Source organism: Lutra lutra, chromosome 15 (assembly GCF_902655055.1).
Source record: "Lutra lutra chromosome 15, mLutLut1.2, whole genome shotgun sequence".
Taxonomy (NCBI): domain Eukaryota; kingdom Metazoa; phylum Chordata; class Mammalia; order Carnivora; family Mustelidae; genus Lutra; species Lutra lutra.
In genome coordinates this window covers 17080693-17100848 of record NC_062292.1, presented here as the reverse complement: position 1 = coordinate 17100848, position 20156 = coordinate 17080693, and the positions used below count along the sequence as shown (strand labels likewise).

General features: G+C 43.0%; 1 protein-coding gene across 1 annotated transcript in view; it reads left to right on the top strand.

Annotated features, from left to right (window-relative positions):
- The first annotated feature begins 11652 nt into the window (after positions 1 to 11652).
- STX6 (syntaxin 6) overlaps positions 11653 to 20156 on the top strand; it is a 50864-nt gene continuing 42360 nt past the window's right edge. The window contains exon 1 of the mRNA XM_047704654.1: positions 11653 to 11925. Within this exon, the coding sequence (XP_047560610.1) occupies positions 11891 to 11925 (35 nt within the window). The 5' untranslated portion in view covers positions 11653 to 11890. The remainder of the gene's footprint in view (positions 11926 to 20156) is intronic.

Genomic DNA, 20156 nt, shown 5'->3' with positions numbered 1-20156 from the left:
ATTGAAGTTGTAACAAAATGTGATTTGATACCCATACTCATAAAAGGTTTTCCAGAATAAATATACATTTGGACATCGGAAAGAATGTCCTTTGTCACCTGTCTCAATCTGGGTTTCACAAAACTAGTGTGTCAAGAGCCATGTGCTTCATCTTTACCTTAGGCCTCCCCTCCAGTTGCTGGTAACCCCCTCGAGTAAGAGGATTGAGGTCAAGGGGATTTAAGAAAGAATAGGCAGATATTCCAACTAGTCAGAAGAAAAAGCTACAAATGGGTTGAATTTCTCAGATGTAGATAGTCTCAATGTCAACCAGGAAGAAGAGGGCCTTAGGGGAGAGTATCATTGTCTTAGAGAAATGTCTTCGGTTGCACGTACCTTGGCAACAGCTCCATGGAAACAGACTGAAGTCTAATACAGTCTATAGTTAAGGCTCACATTTTCTCATGTTAACTGTTTTTGAACTCTAGGCTTTTTCTAAGCAGATATCTCCAAATCTGCCTTCTAACACCAACCTGGTTGACAACGCAGGGGGCTTCTCCATCATCAGTCCTTGTCTGTGAGGGATTCAACCATTTGTGAAGCAGATTGATATAACAGATTGATATATCCATAGAATTGTGAGTAATACCAAGAGACTGACCTTGGTTATTTCAAGGTTAAACACACAAAGCACATATGGCTGTGCAAGAGGGATCCCATGTATGCCCCCCCACACCAGATCACAAGTTCCCATAAGCTGAAGTGAAGAACAGGATGGGTTGTAAAGTGTGAAACATCTGGTTTTGGTTTTGTTTTTGAGACAAATTCTACAACGACAGTAAACCACCTGTGCAATTGTGTAGTCATTGTTGCTGCCCAAATTCTCTATGGCTCATCGTAGTTGGATAACTTCAGTTGCTTAGGGATATTACCTTTGAACATAGATTCACTTGGCAAGCATTTATTAAGTGCCTGTTGGTCACTAGGTAGTGCCTGGGAAATAAAGAAGAGGGAAATGAGGAGATCTCTCCCTGCCTTCAAGGGAAGAATTTCGCAAGTAGAACCTAGAACTGTGTGTGGGCAGGCACTATGGGACTACAGAGGAGGAGCAGTCTACCTCAGACTATGGAATCAAGGAAAGCAACACAGTGGAGGTGGCATTGAAGTTATCTTGAGAATTCCTGGCCCCAAACACTCTGGTATCTCTTCCCTGTATTTTCCCATCTAGAAGTGCTTACTCAGGGCCTACATTAGGCACAAACATCAAGTAGACCAAGTCTTTTTCATAACCCTGCCTCCCTTCTTTGTCAGCATCCCTCTGTGCTCAAGAATACTCAGTCAGTGTTGGGGCAGGAAACTTCGCCTGAAGGAAGGGACTCTTTGCATAGGCATGGGCAAGTTTAAGGGAATTAATGAGGGATAATGGGGCACGCAGAAACTAGTAATCATGGAAAGCCTGTTACTGCCCCTAGAGTTGCAGAGGTAAGAGTAGCAAACAGTTTTACTGAGGCTCACTGGGAGCTAGAACCATGGGGAAGGGACTGTTTAGGGAAAACTGCATAGCAGAGGCACACAGCTACCACCAGAGGCATTACAGAATGAGGGCAAGGAGGAAGAAGGAAATACTCTAACCTCTCTTTCTTCCCTGCTCTCTAATCTCTCTCCTCTCAGGGCCTCCCATTGGGTGTACCCAAACAGATATCAGCCTACAAGAGCAATGAGGTGATGCAGTCTGTAGCCATCAGCTTCTCAGGGCATAAGATAGGACAGAGAAAGGTTGGAGTCTAAGGAGTCAGAAGGAAAATAGCCAGCGGAAAGCGACCTTTCCTGTCCTTTATGACTGACTGGTTTTATTTCATTTTCTACCAACGATCAGCATGTCAAATATCCACATCCAAAAGTGCTGTGACATTGTGGAAAGCCTGGGACTACGGGCTTGAGGACCTGTGTCAACTTTGGACTTTGTTCATTACGTGAACTGAGTCAGCCTCCCTACTCTAGGCCTCGGTTTCCTTATCTTGAAATGGGGATATATTCTTAGCCTACCACAAAGGGTTGTGAGACTATCACATGAAAGACTATGTGTAGAGTAGGTATTATGTGATATATAAGCTTTGAGCTTCTAGAAATATCACCCGTTTCCTCCTTCCTCCCTTCCTCTTTCCATCATTTGTCTCTTATCCTCACCCCTAGTCTTTCCCCTTTCTGACTTGAATGGTGGGACTTTTCTGGATTAAATTTCTGTAGAAGCAGGAACTATGTCTGCCTTAGTCACTGTCGTATCTCCCAAAGTGTTTTGCATATAGTAGCTCATCAACCAACATTTGTGGAATTAATATACAGATGATGGGAAAGAGCTTTTGACTGTCAAGTACATGAGCCCAGACTGATTTCTAGACATTGCCTGCCAAACCACTCTGGAGGACCAGCCCCTTGCTGGGTGAGCAGTTGCTTAAGACAGAGAAGCCTGGTGCTTCCCACCCGTGGGCCCTCTCATGTACTGCAGACAACAGATGGCATGTGCTTTCCCAGTGACATGGATCCCCTAAAAAATAGAAAAAAGAATCCTCCTACTCAGTTGATATCTCTTTACACCCGATAAACAAGTCCAGAACCATCGTTTTTATCTTTCTGGGATCTTTTGTGACAAGTAGGGCTTATGGTGAAGAGAAAACAAACAAACAAAAAACAGAAATAAACCTGAGCAATGGATCTGCCCCACTATTCAGCACCCATGAAACTCAGGAAAGTGAGGAATTTGCCAGGAGGGTATTTCCAGAATGGCTTCTACCCCTCGGAAGGCTGATGACATCAAAAGTCTCCACTGGCTCCACCAAATCTTGCTCTGCAGCAACTCAACAACCTAGCAACACCCTGGGCCCTCTCCTAATAAAAACAGGGAGAAATACTGAGTGTCATCAGTTGCTAGGTAGAATAGAGAGGCAAAATGGCAGTGCCCACGGCCTTCCAAGGTGACTTTTAACCCTTTATTGGTCTCACACACTGCTTCATCCTTTTAGTGTGCCTGTCTTGACCCTATTCCCAATTTTTAATTATTTTTGGAGCACAGCGATGTGCAAGACGCAGAAAGACCAACAATACCTCGTCCCTTAAGGAGCTCAAAAGAAAATAAGCCTTTGGTTCTTCACTGGAGCTTAGTTATCACCCAGGGTCAAGGTAGAAGATTCACACAAAGCTCCCAGGACTTGGAACTCCCTCCTCTGGCTTCCTGCAATCTTAGACCCCTTTTGTCTGAGACAGTATGTATCACTGACTGTCTGGTTATTTTTAGCTTAGGTCTATCATTCCTTGCTACTTTAGCACCCAGCACAATAAGCTCAAAAAATGCTTGTTGAATAAAGGAGGGCAAGAAAAAGTCCTAAAAGAAGATCCCGAGAGGCAGCCACTTGACTTGCTTGATTAGAAATCCCTACGATCAAGCTGACTCTACCACGGTTGGTTGTCAGGAGAGCATATCAAGTTGGGAAACAGCAGCTTAAGCTTGTCCAGGAAGCTGGGGGATGGGCCCAGATAGGGAAGAGGAAGTAGAGGTGAATGGGAGAGTAGAGTGGAGGCAGGGCCCTGAAGAAGGCTGGTTTGTGCTGGGGTTCGGGTATCTGGGTCTGTGTCCCAGCTGCTTGACCTTGGGCAGACTCCCACATTGCACCAAGGCTCAGTCTCTTCAGCATTAAAAGCAAATCGTGGCATATGTTGCACAAGGTTGTTGAAGTATCAGATGTGGTTCTGTTTATGATGCCCCTTGTAGGCAGCAGAACTGTGAACATTGGCTTCCTTCTGTGGTAGGCGGGATAATGTCCTCCCCCCCATCACCCTAAAGATATCCACATCCTAATCTCCAGAACCTGTGAAAATGTTATCTTACATGGGATTTAACAGATATGATTAAATTAAGAATCTTGAGATAGAAGGTTATCCTGGATTATCTGGTGGGCCCAATGTGATCACAAGAGTCCTTTTAAAAGGAAGGCAAAGGGGTCAGATTCAGAGAAGGTGTTGACAATGGAAGCAAGGGAGGCCATTGTTGAAAGGAGACCTAAGCCAAGGAATGCAGGCAGCCTCTAGAATGATAAAGAGAAGAAACAGATTCTACCCTAAAACCGGAAGAAGGAATGCAACTCTCCCAGCACTTTGATTTTAGCTCATGAAACCCACTTTCAAACTTCTGACCTCCAGATCTGTAAAAGAATACACTGTGTCACTCTAGGTCACTAAGTTTATGATCATTTGTTACAGCAGCAGTGGGAAACTATATGTCTTTCATTTCCCCAAAGAAAAAAGAAGCCAAGTAATGAAATCAATATTTGGGAACCTTTCAGCCCCTCCTAACACTTTCTCTTCTCAGATCTTTATGTTTCTTTCTTTCTTTCCTTCTTCTTTTTCTCCTCTGTTCTTCCCTTTGTTCTTCTTTTAACAGTGGATTTCAAAAAGGAGAATCACAACAATCAATTTGGGAACACTGAAAAAAAATTTAATTTAATTTAAAAAAATAAAAAATAAAAATAAAAAGGAGAATTGCCTTAACGGTCCCTAAATTCTTAAATAAATAGATTTGATGATAATCAAGATCGTAAAGGACAAGTGAAGCCTGCCACACCCGCTAAGCTGGGAATCCCTCCGGTAGGTAAGAGCTCTGTGAATTCTCCTTGGGAAGAACAAGCCCTCCCTCTGAGCAATTGTCTATCCTTAAATCTCAGGCTGTACTTTTCAGTGTCCTGTACTTATCTTGTTCGCTATGGATCCCTTTAATTTTACCTTGGCTTTGTGTGTGTGTGTGTGTGTGTGTCCTGGCTTTTAATATCTATGTATCAAAAAGCCCATCTGAAGAATCTGACGCAAAAGGACAGGTCACCCTCAAAAACCAAAAGACAAATTATCAAATTAGCAGGAGAGTCTGTTTGTTAAATAATGCTGTTTTTCATACAATGTAGTTTATCACAGTCAATAAATAGTTTCCTCTTGGCTATTTTTAAAAACTCAGTAGGTGTGCATGTGCTCAAGCACGTGAGTGCATGGGGGCGTGTGCGTGTGCATGGGTGTGTGTGTGTGTGTGAAGTCTGATCTGAACTATTAGGTACCATTACCTAATCTGAACCATTAGGTGCTTAGGTAAAATCCATTTGCTAATTTTTGGGGAAGACTAGCCCTTGTGCAAATGGGCAGTAGAATACTGTAGCAAAGAACATGGGTTTAGGAATCAGACAAACTTGTATTCCAATGGGGCTCTGCCATTTCCTACCTATAAGACCGGGGGCAAATTATCAACCTCTCAGAGCCTCATATTTCTCATGTGGAAGAGGAGGATAATGACAGTATCCTCCTTGCAGAGTTGTTGTGAGGATTCAGTGAGATCCCTGGTGATGGAACCAAGAGGTGACCAGTTACTTGTTGGGACATTAGAGCACTAGCATCACACACACAATCACCATCGGCCCTCTTGAGCCTTCCCAAATAAACCTGCAGTTTAAGAAAAGACAGTGGGTCTATCTTGTAACCTTAATTCAAGCCTCCTTGCCCTGGCATACAAACAAGTTCTAAAACCTGCCCTATGTAGAAATTCTGGAGCCACTTCTGAAGATTGTGCATGGATTAGCACAATGTCTGCTATATAGTAAGTCAATGTTAGCAATCATTGTTACTATGTTTAGGATTCTCTTGTTTTCCAGGAGAGATTCCCTGTACCCTGACAAATTCAGGAAATTGTCAGAAAATGGTAAAGGTCAACCTGTCCTCCTACAATGATTCAAATTCACTGTTTTGTCAAGGAGGTCACTGAATTCCAATAACACATTTTAACTTTTTTTTTTTTTTAAGATTTTATTTATTTATTTGACAGAGAGAGATCACAAGCAGGCAGAGAGGCAGGCAGAGAGAGAGGAGGAAGCAGGCTCCCTGCCGAGCAGAGAGCCCGACTCGGGGCTCGATCCCAGGACCCTGAGATCATGACCTGAGCCGAAGGCAGCGGCTTAACCCACTGAGCCACCCAGGCGCCCACACATTTTAACTTTTAATAGTATCAATATCCATTCATTCATACATGCTTAACTTGCCTTATTCTAGAAACAATCTGGGGATCGAGTTCCACATGGGGCTCCCTGCTCAGCGGAGAGCCTACTTTGCCCTCTCCCTCTGCCCTTGTGCTCTCTACCTCTCTGTCAAATAAATAAATAAAATCTTAAAAAAAAAAACAAAACTGCTAACTTTTGATGTAGTTTTTGAATATATGGTCACTTGGCTTTCTCACTTCTCTTTTTTAAAATTTTTTTTAACTTTCTGTATTTCTGATTATCCAAGTAAAAATTATGAAATTTTAAATACATTTCCTTTTTTGTACATATAAAATTTTTCTATGTATAAAAACATTTGTATATATGATAAATATGTATATAAAATGAAAGAATGTATATATGTTTAAATGTATACATAAAAATGAACAGTGTATATAAAAATGTATATCATAGGGGCACCTGGGTGGCCCAGTGGGTTAAGCCTCTGCCTTTGGCTCAGGTCATGGTCTCAGGGTCCTGAGAGAGCCTGCTTCCCTCTCTCTCTCTGCCTGCCTCTCTGTGTACTTGTGATCTCTCTCTCTCTGTTACATAAATAAATAAAATCTTTTTTAAAAAAATGTGTATCATATATACAATGTTGTGTCTTGCTGTTTTCCATACTTGTCATTACACACTTTAAAACATCTCTAATAATCATCAAATGTATATTCTATAAATTCTTAAACACTGGGGCACCTGAGTGGCTCAGTCAGTCAAGCATCCAGCTCTTGATCTCAGCTCAGGTCTTGATCTCAGGGTTGTGAGTTCGAGCCCTGCTTTGGGCTCCACACCGGGCCTGGCTCGTACTTAAAAAAAAAATTCTTAATCACTTCTTTTTTTTTTTTTTTAAGATTTTATTCATTTGACAGAGATCACAAGTAGGCAGAGAGGCAGGCAGAGAGAGGAGGAAGCAGGCTTCCCACTGAGCAGAGAGCCCGACGCGGGGCTCGATCCCAGGACCCTGAGATCATGACCTGAGCCGAAGGCAGAGGCTTGAACCCACTGAGCCACCCAGGCGCTCCTCTCAATCACTTCTTAATGTTGGTATATATGAGTTGAATAGAATTCCTCCTTATTTATTTTAAACCAATATGTAGAGAGTAAGAGTGGGAGATGCTGATAACATCCAAGGAGAGGAAAGAAAATAACCACTGTGTGTATATTTCCCGTGTCTGGGACTGGGAAACATAGCCATTGCTGGATCAATGGAAACCAACATAAGTGAATGTTTCCTGGAGTATTCTAGAACACAGGGTTTTTAAAAAATTGGGAAAATGATGAAGAATGTAATACCTAACGTGTATGTAACACTTTTCTCCCTTACTCTGTGCTGTTTCAAAAAGGATTGAGAGTGAACTCAGCAATGAAAAACAACTCAACAAATGAGCAAAGAATTTGAAGGGAGCCTGCTGGCTCAGTTGGTAGAGCATGTGACTCTTGATCTTGGGTCAAGATCCCAAGCCTCACATTGGGTGTAGAGATTACTTAAAAATAAAATCTTTAAAAAAAAAAAAAGAATTTGAATAGACATTTTGCCAAAGAAAATACACAAATGATCAACAAGCACACAAAAAGATGCTCCACATCACTAACCATCAGGGAACTGTAAATCAAAACCACAATGAGATATTGCATCACCCGTTAGGTGATGGGTACCGTTAGGATGGGTACTATTAAAAACAAACAAACAAACAAACAAAATAACAAGTGTTGGAAAGGATGTGGAGAAATCAAAACGCTTGTGCACTGTAAGTGGGATTGTAAAATGGTGCAGCCACTGTGGAGGCACTCTGGTGGTTTCTTGAAAAATTAAAACTAGAATTAACATACAATCCAGGAATTTCATTTCTCGTTATATACCCAAAAGAAATGAAAGCAGGGTCTTGAACCAGTATTTGTGCACCTATGTTCATGCATCATGATTCACGATGGCCAAAAGAGAGAAGGAAGCCAAGTGACTATGGATAAATGAATAGATAAACAAAATATTGTATGTACACACACGAATATTATCCAACATTAAAAAAAAAAAGGAAATTCTGACACATGCTACAACATGAATGAACCTTGGGGACCTTACGCTAAGTGAAATAAGCCAATCATAAGAAGACAAATACTGCATGTTTTTGGTTAGGGGATTCCTACAGTAGTCAAATTCACAGATGCAGAAAGTAGAATGGTGGTTGCCAGGGGATGGGGGGAGGGTAGAAGAGAGTTGTTGAGTTGGTACAGAGTTTTGTTTTTGCAAAGATGAAAAGAGTTCTGGACATTGGTTAAGCCAACACTGTGAGTGTATCTATCACTACCGAATTAAATGCTTAAAAATGGTTAAGATGATAAATTGTTACTTATATTTTATCACAAGGAAAATATTTTTAAATTACTCTTTAAAAAGGATTAGGGGCACTTACAGCAACCCGTTGATCCTTAAAACAATCCAGTGAGGGAACAGGTTGGGTATTTTTATTCCCATTTTAGAGTAGAAGAGATTCCTTTGCAGGGGTGTCATGGAGCCCCCACAGCCTTTAGGGGAAAGCAATGGCCCCGGTCTGCCCTGGAATCCTTAATGATAGGATGTGATTCTATACTTTCTGATTCTCATTCTCATCCAATCCCTGACCTAGTGACCTGTGCTTGGCCCCCAGCAGGCTCCCTCCATCACCCACTCTTCTAACTTTGCAGACTCACGCAGGGACTGGAAGTTCTCCTGGACGCCCTCTCAGGACTGCACAGAAAACTCAGAGGTGGCATGGCAGCCTCTTCCGGTGAAATGAACAGAATCTAAATGTTACAGTTTCATGAGGTCTAACAAAGGCGTTCAACTGTATAAGCCACACTCCTATCAGGATATACAACATCCATCCCTCAGAAAATTTCCTTTCCCAGTCAATACTCCCACGTCAAGGCAACTACTGTTTTTATTTTATTTTTTTTTATTCCATAAGAATTTTTAAGGTTTTTTGTTTGTTTGTTTGTTTGTTTTTGGCAGGGAAATAAGGGGAGATGGTTTTTTGCTGAGATTTTTTTCTGAGTAATTGTGTATGCCAGGACCTGAGGCATGTTAAAGTTAAAAGAAAGAAAGAAAGAAAGAAAGAAAAGAAAAGAAAAGAAAAGAAAAGAAAAGAAAAAAGAAGTAGCTTCCTTTGTTTCTCCCTCATTTTAATTATAGCTTTCCTTTCCATGGGGCCTGTCTGTCCCACCAATCTGAGAGTCCCTTGAAGGCAAGGTCCAAGACTATTTATGTCTGTGTCCTCACTGCCTAGCACACAGTAAGAGCACAGCAGGTGCTGGGCATTGTTAAGCACCTTTCACACATTAATTCATTTAATTCTTGTGATACTCTGTGAGGAAGGTGTTAGGATGCAGTCCATTTCACAGATGAGGACAAAGAGAAATTTAATAGCTTGCCCAGGACACCATAGTGGGGAAGCAGCAGAACTGAAATTTGAACTCGAGCAATGTGGCTCTTAATCAGTATTAAGAGTATGGCTCTTAATCAGTATTCTCATCTGCCCCTCAATGACATGTGTTTGTTGAATGAATGAACAATGATCCTTTTCACCTTCCCATCTCAATATGCCCATAGCCAAATTGAATGGTTCTCTCTCCAAAGTTCTTTTTCCCACATCTGACCTCGCTGTTCCTCCTGGGTCTCAGAAGCATGGAGACCTTCTTTTCTTCCCTCAGATCTTATTTATTTATTTGTCAGAGAGAAAAAGAGAGAGCACAAGCAGGGGGAGCAGCAGACAGAGGGAGAAGCAGCCTTCCCGCTGAGCAAGGAGCCAGATGCAGGATTCAATCCCAGGACTCTGGGATCATGCCCTGAGTAGAAGGTAGACACTTAACTTGACTGGCAGACACTGAGCCATCCAGGCATCCCAGAATGGAGATTTTCACCTCTCTCCTCCCCAACCTCATTGACTGCCTACATGCCTACCTGCTTGTACTCACTAATCTTTGTCTTACATCTTGCCTTAAGCTCTTCTTTCCACTTACCTCTCAACTCAGGCACAGGAAACCCAAAACGACCTCTTAGGTGATGGTGAAGGCCCTGATAAGGCCTCCCACCAGCCCAGACCACCTGTACCCCCACTCATGACTTCGCAGATGGACCATGGAGTGACCTTTGGAATGACCTACACTACCTTTACTTCATTATAATACATCTGCCTGAGGAGGAGACTTAGACTCATTCACATAACGTACAACGCATGTATAGGCATGTTTCCTTAAGGCACTGGGCAAACTTATGCCTGCCTCTACATAGGAACAAGGCTCCCTTATCTAACTATTCATCCTAACCCTAAACAAAAGGTACCCATCCACCCTCTGTTGGGGAGTCAAGGCTTTGGAAGTCATTCCCTATGATCTCCTTATTTGCTGAAAATAAAAGTTTTCTTTGTGCCACGACTCAACATGGTTCAGTTTCTGACTCACCAAAGAGCAAACTCATGTTGGTTTAGTTGCACCTTTGCAATTGCTGCCCCATTGTTTGGGGGCCTTGGGGTTTACATGCATTATTATTTAACCTTCACGATAATCCACAGGCTAAATATTATTATTCATGTTTTGTAGAGGAGAAATCAAATAATAGAATCCAGGTTCATATGGGTTTTGTCTGGCTCTGAGGACTCTTCCATCTCCAAAAGGACTGGTGACCTTGAGCAAGTCACTTAACCTCCAAGAATCTCAGATTTCTCATTCTGAAAATGGGCATAATAATGATAATTATCTCATTATGAGAGCAACTGAGAAAACGGTACAGTGCCTGACACACAGTTAAGTGCTCAGTGGTCATCAGCAGTTAAAGTTCACAAAGCCTATAGCATACATAGCACCAGAGCTGGCTAATTGTTTTGACCAAAATGCTTTCTGGAAGGGCTCTTGAACTACAGCGGGGAAGAAATTGCCATAACTGGTCCCTTCTTAGTCTCTTAAAGGAGCTCTCTCCAGGGAAGCCTGGTGTGCTGTATGAGAAAAATTACCTTACTGCTCACTTGCAGGGTGCACGGCAATAGAAAATACATCCAGTTTAGTGGAGAGCGCATAGAATCTGTGACTCTGCCCGGTCGAGGGTGTGTGACCACAGGCAGTCTTGAAACCTCTGAACTTTTGTCATTTACAAATTGGAAATAATACCTTACCCCCAGGAAAATTGCGATAATGCACATTCAGCCTTGAGGGCATTGCAGGACACATAGTAAGACCTACATAAAGGAGTTGTGCAACATTATCATAGTCAGATAATGTATATGAGCGTGCTTTATTGCATGGACAAGACGAACTTATAAATCTTGTCATCAAAATAAAGTGTTAAAAGTACAGGAAAGGTAAAAGGATCATACAGATCAGGTACTAGGGTATTGCCCTCCGGGAGGGAACAAGCCTGAGTCGGCAAGGGAGTAACTGTAGCCCTCGCCCACCCGCCTCCGAGCCCCGCCTCCAGGGTTGAGTGACGTGGCGCCCAAGCCCCGCCGATGGGGGGCGGGGCTGGCCTTGGTCACGTGAGAGCGGGTACGGAAGTGGTGCAGCGGGCCGCGTCTGTGGTTGGTCGCGGCCGCGGGGCTGGGGGCGGGGTCAAGCCGGCCAGACGCGCTGGGAGGAGCCGGGGGAGGAGGCGGGCGCGGGGGTCGGCGTCAGAGTCGGGGGTTCGGTCTGCGGGGCCATCGAGTGCTGGACCGGCGGCGGTCCCGTGCGACCCGGCCTGCGCGCGCCAGCTGCTCTGGGTTCCTCGGGCCGAGGCCCCGGCGGCTGCGGCAGACTGGTGGGGTGGGCAGGAGGAGGTTCGGAGGGCGCGGGCGCCCTGTGCGCGGAGCGGGCGTGAGGCAGCCGGGCTCCGGGACGCCATGTCCATGGAGGACCCCTTCTTTGTGGTGAAAGGGTGAGTGTCTCCGTGGGCTCCACTGGAGGAGGAGGTGGCCGTGCTGCCAGCCCGCACCTCCCCGCTTTTCTCTCTGGAGGGGGAGGGGAGACAAGTGGAGGCTAGGGAGGGGACAGTGAGGACGGCTTAGCTTGCAGGGCCAGGAGCAAGCGTCCAGAGACCTCCCCTCTCCGTCCTACCTGGACTGTGAAAACCGTACCCCCAACCAAGCCCCTGGGGAAGGGGATCCCTTTTGGGCTGTGCGCGGAGATGTAACTTACTTGGGGTGCGAGGGGATCAGCAGCTCTGCAGGTGGGGAGGGGAACACGCGTCCCAGCCCACACTGGGGCTCTAGTGGAGCACGGGGCCCTACTTCGAAGGAGGGAAAACAGCATCTGGGCAGGAAAAGGGAAATGGCCCTCCTGAGCTTTGTAGTTGGCGTTGATGGGGGTGAGCTCCCATTGTCCATTGAGTTTGGAGCGCCGGCCCGCAGAGTGGTGAGACCACAACACGCCCAGAGGCGTCTGAGCACGTTTGCAGGCTGGGCTGCGGGGGAGCAGGGCTCCGGAAGACAACTCAATTCAGTGGGGGCGTTTTTACTGAGTAATGTGAGGGGAGAAAAGCAGTCGTTCGAACTCGGCGGTGATGTTGGAAGGAAAACAAAATGAAATCAGCCAAACTAAACTTTCCTCAGCTTTCTATTAGCAACTGGGATTTTCCCACAGTGCTAAAGGAAGTGAGTGCTTTCTTTTTAACTCCCTGATTTCATCCAGGCTCTTTGACAGGTTTCCCCCATTTCTTATCCAGCCTTTCAGAACAGAAGAACTGCCTTAACTTATTTTTTTCCTAGGAGCTGTCCTGACTCCATCTTTGATTGCTCGATTGTTTGGAGATAGAAACTTTATTTGCACTTTGTTATATTATCTTTGTAGCCATTAAACAAATCCCCCCCCCCCAAAAAAAAGGTCGATTTTCATGCTGTTGTAACTTGTCAGCTTTATGTTTTAAATGTCAGACATAATAAAATCTGACAACTCCATAGTTCCCAGATCAGGGCTAATAACCACAAAGTGTCCCTTTGCTTCCAACTAGTTGCTGCTAGCTTCTTATTAATGCTGACCAGTTGCTTGAGTGTTTGTGTTTTTTAAGGATTCGTCTAAGAAAATTTACATGGTACTTTAGGTGAAGTACTTTGTTGTCCATGATAAAGTAAAATATGTATTTCTTAACATTTTCCTTAAAGGTCTCTTTCTTCATCCTACTTAAAGGTAGATGGAAAAATGCTGAGTTGCAGTTTGATTAGTAATATGTGGCTCTCTACCTGGAAAATGTGTTATTTGTTAGAAGGATTAGTTTAGGGGTTAATTTTTAAATGTTAAAGCCATGTGTCTTTCCCTCGAATGAAAGTTCTTAATGCTCAGGTTGCAAAGGTTATCATCTCTGGCAGTGGAAACCAGGGATAATCAGAAATTTTTTGTTTGATTTTTAATGGAATCTGTGAAAATGCTGAATTGCGGCACCATCTTGGCTTTTTTTTCCCCTGATAGTATCCTATAGAGTCTACTAGTGCTTGCTCACTGATGAGATATCACTGCTGTATCGGAACATTGGCCTGGATTCTTGGTTGACTTTTTTATCATTTTAGCTTGTGTCCTTAAGGTGTCTGAAGGAAGAGATTGGTGTTACCTTCTGCCATAGAAGGTAAAGTTAGCCATAAGGGTGTATCCAGATTGTGACAGAATATTTGGGGAACTGTGTACCTCTGTTTATTGGAAGTATTGAAAATGCATCGCACAAAGTGGAAAATTAGATGCCTACGTTTTGGCCCTTAGCCTAGCAGCTGATGGTTCTGAGAAACAACTCACCCCAAAATTAAGTAGAAATGACAGGTGATAAATTGAGTGCTAAAACAAATGTTACAGAAGATTAACTGCCCCAGTAGTTCTGAGAAAAGCAACTCATTAGAATTGGTTATGATTGGAAAAGTTTTTAGAAGTAGTAGTAGGTCTTGAATTAGGTTATGAAGATGGGTAGAATTGAGATAATTCAGGCCTGTGTCTCATCTGGACTCTTATTAAAGAGTCTCTTATTTGGTTTGCCTGCTTCTAGTCATCTGCCTTTGGTTCTTTTGGGTTAGTGCTATCTAAAATATAATGTGAGCCATATATGCCATTTTCCTAGTAGCCATCTTATTTATTTATTTATTTATTTATTTGACAGACAGAGAGGCAGGCAGAAACAGGCTTCCTGCGGAGCAGAGAGCCCGATGTGGGGTTTGATCTCAGGACTCTGAGATCATGACCTGAGCTGAAGGCAGAGGCTTAACCCGCTGAGCCACCCAGGCACGCCCTAGTAGCCATCTTAAAAAGTAAAAAGAGGGGCATTTGGCTGGCTTAGTTGGTGGAGCATGTGACTCTTGATCTCCATGGCATGAGTTCAAGCCCCACAGTGGGTGTAGAGCTCACTTCAAAAAAAAAAAAAAAAAAAGTAAAAAGAAACTAGTGAAATTTTAATTTCATCCTTAATGTATTCAAAATATTTCAGCAGATGGCTAATATGAAGATTATAATAGTATATTTTACTTTTTCTGTACTAAGTTTTCAAATTTGGAGTATATTTTACACATATAGAACATCTCAATTTGGACACTAAATTTTCATCAGGAATATTTGCTCTATATTTAGAGTATATTGAATTTACAGTTGAAAGAGTAGATTCACATACCCAAACATCCCAGACATACTTAAAAATTTTCCAGTAACTGAGTTGCATGTCAGTTTTTAAATGTAAGTTAATTGAAATTAAAAAATTAGTTTCTCAGTCACACCAGTGCATTGTAGGCGATCCACTGTCATGTGTGGAGCCCATGGTGGGTAGAAGAGGTGTAGCTCTTCTAGAACCCAAGCAGGGGTTCCGCACTTAACATCATTTCGTGGCTGCCTGTTTAAAGTCCAAACTCTTCATGACCACCATGATGCAGCCGTCCTTTACCCTCCAGCCAGCCTGCCTTTTCTCAGCTCAGAGCTCCAGCAAGGTCAGACTTAGTGATTACAACCACAGTCCTGGCTGCTCTTACTCCACGTACAACCACTCTGCCTGGTTCACCCACTAAGCTTTGAAGATCAGTGTAAGCAACTGCATTGCCTCCAGGAAGTGCTTCCCTTGGCACTTGTAACACGTTATTACACCTCTTCCTCTGGCTGTCTTTCATTATTAGACTATGAGCTCTGAGGTTTTGGGGCTGTTTATTTTTCCTGTATTTCCAGCCCAGCACCTTGAATATATGGTATAAATGTTAAATAAATACTTGTGGTGGTGGTGGTGGTGGTTGAGAAGTAGTGGTTCCTGGGTGGGAACACCGCCAGCAGATGCCCTGAGATGGGCATTATGTATTAGAAATGATCAAGGAGTGTATCCCGGGTGCTATAGGAAGTTTATTTAGGGAAGTAATAATAATAGCTAACATTTAAAGGATGCAGCTCCTGTCCAGGCATTTGAGCTAAGTAAGGACTTTATAAACATTTTCACTTATAGGAACGGCTCTGTGATGTGGGTACCACCCACATTTAGAGATGAGGAACTGAGGGAGCCCAGAGGGGTTATTTGCCTGGGGTCACACAGCTAAGAAATGGTAGACCCAAGATTCAAATTCGAACTGCCTGGTTCTACTCACACTGTTAAAACTTCACAGTACAGGTAGAATAGGGTCAAGGAGAGTCTCATTTTGAAGCCATTGGAGATTTTTCAATCTGGGAAATGGAATGAAATGAGGGTTTTGGGGAATATTGATCTGGTAGTACTGTTGGAGACATCCATGTGAGGAAAGATTTAAAAGGGGACCAGTTAGAAAGCTGTGTTAATTGAAATATGCAGTTCTTAATGCCCAGATGTTTGGGCTAAGTTTGTGAGGGTTTGACACGATCAGTGTCCCATTCAGAGCAGAATCCCAGGACACAGAGGAGAAAACCACCACAGTGGGGCAGCTGAGCTCTCAGGGCATGTGGGGCCCCAACCTGGCCTAGACATTCCCAGTGGTGTTTATAGCACCAGAACTCAGTGTCTGAAACTCCAGGCTCTCCTGAACACCTCCCCCTGCCCTTCGCTCGTAGCCTCTTAGGTGGATCCTGTCCGTGTGCTATCACTGGGGCAGCTTCGTTATTCCCCCTGCATCAGGTATTGCCCGTGATTCTGAGCACATCTGGTCACTCTGGTCCCACTCTCTTCCCTCCCTACAGATGCCTGACCAGATCTTCCTCCTTTTAGCTCTCCACTCCTGACTCCCCATTCTCCTTCAATCCCACATCTACTTGGTCATCATGTCCTATCAGGGCCATCCCTTGGATACTTCTGGAATCTCTTCTCCCTCCCTATTTATGGTTCTTCTACCATAGTGCTTGTCCTTGTTCTCTCCCACCTGGACGTCTGCAAGCAACTTCTTCAGCAAGCTTTGCACTGCTACCAGATGTGTCCACAGAGACACGATTAGGTCACTTCTCTATTCAGCATCCTTTATTCTAACACCCTTATGGAGTGTCTGTTTTTGTGTGCTGGGAGCTGAGGGTACAGCAGAGAGCAAACAAAATCCCATTTTTACGGAGACTACATTCTAGGGACAGGAAACAGACCAATAACGTGGTATGTCAGGTGGTGATAAGTTCTGTAAGAGTAAAGGGGGGTAAAGAGAAAGGAAAATGGATTCTGGGTGTAATTTTTCTTTTTATCTGACTTCAGGAGGCAGTGAAGTTTGGTGAAAAAACTGTTTTTTGGTAGTCGAGCTGACCCAATGTTGGGATCACACCTTTCAATTACTTGGTGTAACTTTGGCTATTGAATTCTCCTCTTTGAACCTGTTTTTACAAAGTGGCTTAGCACTGTACAAAATTGCCTTAACAATACCTGCTTTATTGGTTATAAGGATAAAGTGAGTTAATACATGTAAATGGCCTAGCAGTTGGGGGCACATGTTAAATGCCCAGTAAACATTCTCTTTTAACTGTCTGTTTCTGGGGCACCGGGGTGGCTCTGTGGGTTAAGCCTCTGCCTTCAGCTCAGCTCTGGGTCTCAGGGTCCTGGGATCAATCCCCGCATCAGGCTCTCTCTCTGTTCAGCAGGGAGCCTGCTTCCCACTCTCTCTCTCTGCCTGCCTCTCTGACTACTTGTGATCTCTCCCTCCCTCTCTCTGTCAAATAAATAAATAAAATCTTAAAAAAAAAAGTCTGTTTTTGTGTTTCCAGCCAAATAAGGTGCCCTTTCTGAGAGGAAAGACCACGTCTTACTGGTTTTTGAGTAACATTTAAACTAATGTTAAACTAATATATGCTTATTTTAGAAAATCTAGGAAACAAAAATATAAAAAGAAGAATAAAAATTTCTTGAAATGCCACCATCCAGAAATAATTTGTTAAAATTTTTGTGTGTTTTTGATCTTAACTTCTATTAATAGTTATAGGCAGGGGGCGCCTGGGTAGCTCAGTGGGTTCAAGCCTCTACCTTCGGCTCAGGTCATGGTCCCAGGATCCTGGGATCGAGCCCCACATTGGGCTTTCTGCTTGGCAGGGAGCCTGCTTTCTCCTTTCTCTCTGTCTGCCTCTCTGCCTACTTGTAATCTCTGTCTGTCAAATAAATAAATAAAATCCTTTAAAAAATAGTTAAGGCAATATTTTTCACCAGTTTTTGATCTCTTACTATGTATTAGGCACTGTGCTAAGAGCCTAACAGTAATTATCTTCTTAGTCCTTACAAAGTAAGTACTGGTACTATTATTATCATTTTACAAATGAAGAAAATGAAACTTAGTTAAAAACAGAACAAAACAAACAAACTTCAGGCTTATATACACTTATAAGCAGAAAGGCCAGGATTTATATATGTGTATATTATTACTATTGAATAGTTGTTTTAGAAATTGGGATCATACTGTATTATAATCTTTTCACCTGTATATTTTTTTCTTTTGAGGCATCTTATTTACACATATGTATTATATCCCTAGAAAAAGGATCCCAGGATTTTCCCTCCTGTGTGTTTTCATCTTGCTTCTTCATGGTCCATGAGGCCACTCGTGAGAGGTTGGTTGATCCCAGAGATTGTCCATGCGATGAAACCAAGCTAGTGGTATGGGAGCAGATTATTCTGCCATTTTTCTAGATCTTTGAGTACATCACATCTGGGGCTGATCTCTCCACACATGTTTAACCTGCCTGTGGGGTTCACAGCAATTTTCCCGGCTCTCTGATCTCCAGTGACTTCACATTCACCAGTGGAACCCTGCTTCATCATCACAGTTAGAGACGAGACGAGGACTTTGGAGAATGGCCTAGCAAGAACCTGGCGTTTGCCTCTTCTCAGCGTGGCTGATGCTCTTGAGAGACTCTGCCAGGACATTCGTGTGCACATTATGGCGGCACTGAAAGATGGCAGAAAGGGGACAGGAGGGCCATCCGTATTTTTTTTATATCCTTAAAATGTCTTCAGTGGGGAGGGCTTTTGATGACTACGTTGTATTTTGCCATATAAATGTAATATAAATGATTACCGAGGATGACAGCATGTTTCTAGTTTTTCACTATTATAAGTGCAGTAATGGCAAGGAGAATGAATGCCTGACAGGTCTTTACTGCTGCTTCTGATTATTTCCAGAGCCTGTATTCCTGCGGCAGAATTGCTAATTCAAAGAGTAAGCACATTTTCAAAGTTTTCGATGCATATTACCAGATTGCCCTCCAGAATATACCCTATCTCCACTCTTTCCCCAACCCCCATCCATTTCCCCTGATCTCTTAAGAGTCCTGGGATTCTCATTTTAAGAAATCATTACTCATTCTCAAAGAGAAAAAAAATGCCATGTTTGAATCCTGTTGTTTTCATCTTTGTATTTTGTTAGGGACTCATGTGGTGCTTGTTTGATGAATACATACATTTTGAGTTTTGGGTTCTGTATTTTTCCCTGTCTTTTTGGCAACTTTTTAGAATTTGCAACTTCTAATTTAACTGACCTAGAAAACCACAAAATTGAACATTCGAGTATGAGAGTCTGTTGGTACCAAGTGAGCCTCTCCTGTAGGTAAAAGGCATGAATGTTGTGGCTCTTTAGTATTTTGTTTTGGAGGTTTTGTGTGCCTGAGTAAGGATCATTTCCAGGTTCTTGGCTGTGGATCAATGTTGAAATAATAGCCTGAGTAAGCAGATGAGCAATATGGTGTATGTTATGTTGTATTCTTTTTTTTTTTTTTAAGATTTTATTTATTTATTTGACAAACAGAGATTGCAAGTAGGCAGAGAGCAGGCAGAGAGAGAGGAGGAAGCAGGCTCCCCCCGAGCAGAGAGCCCAATGTGGGGCTCAATCCCAGGACCCTGGGATCATGACCTGAGCCGAAGGCAGAGGCTTTAACCCACTGAGCCACCCAGATGCCCCTGTTATGTTGTATTCTTTAACTGGCATTTGTCTGTATGTGCTGCCTTCTTAACTCTAGATTGTGAGTTTCTTGAAGGTGAGCATTGTGCATTTTATTCACATTGTTGAGAGAACTATTTATTGGTATAATCACTGAAAAATCACTTGCTTGCAAGGAAATCTTAGTGTAATGCAATGAATGTAAGTGAGATCTCACATTCTGCGTTTTAAAATCAGAATCAGATGTTTCACCGTAAAGACTTTGCACACATTTGTTTTAAGTTTATTGAATGCCTAATACTATATTTGGCTGAAATTGTAGTCTAGTTGGACAACTGTGCAGATATGCAGAGTGTAGGCAAAAGACAATGTGCATTGTGTGTAAGATTTCAGAGTAGAATTGAGATGTTATGGAGACTTGAAAAAAGGAAAGACCCCAGTAGGACTGTTGGTCAAGGACATTTTAGTGAAGCAAGTATAGGGTCTCATTCTAGCCCTTAAAGGAAATGTGTGCTTTTCATTTGCAGAGATGTAGGGACTCTTTCTTTGCTGGGGAAGCAGCCAGCAGAGGTCTAGAGCCAGAAATGAGAAAGAGGAGGATGGGAAGGAGACATGCCAACTGACACAGATTTTGTTTTAGTGAAAAAAATCAGGTTGGATATTAAAGTCGGCCAGTTTGGGGGAGGAAGATGTGGAATACCCAGCTGAGGAGTTTAAATTTAATCTGTTTCCTATTGTAAGTTCTTAATCAGGAGGCAGTTTTAACTAGCAGTTACTGTTTACTTGCCTATGGGCAAACAGCTGTTAAGGGTTCAGACCCAGGTCTTCTGATTCCACAAAGAAAATAGATTTGTCCGAA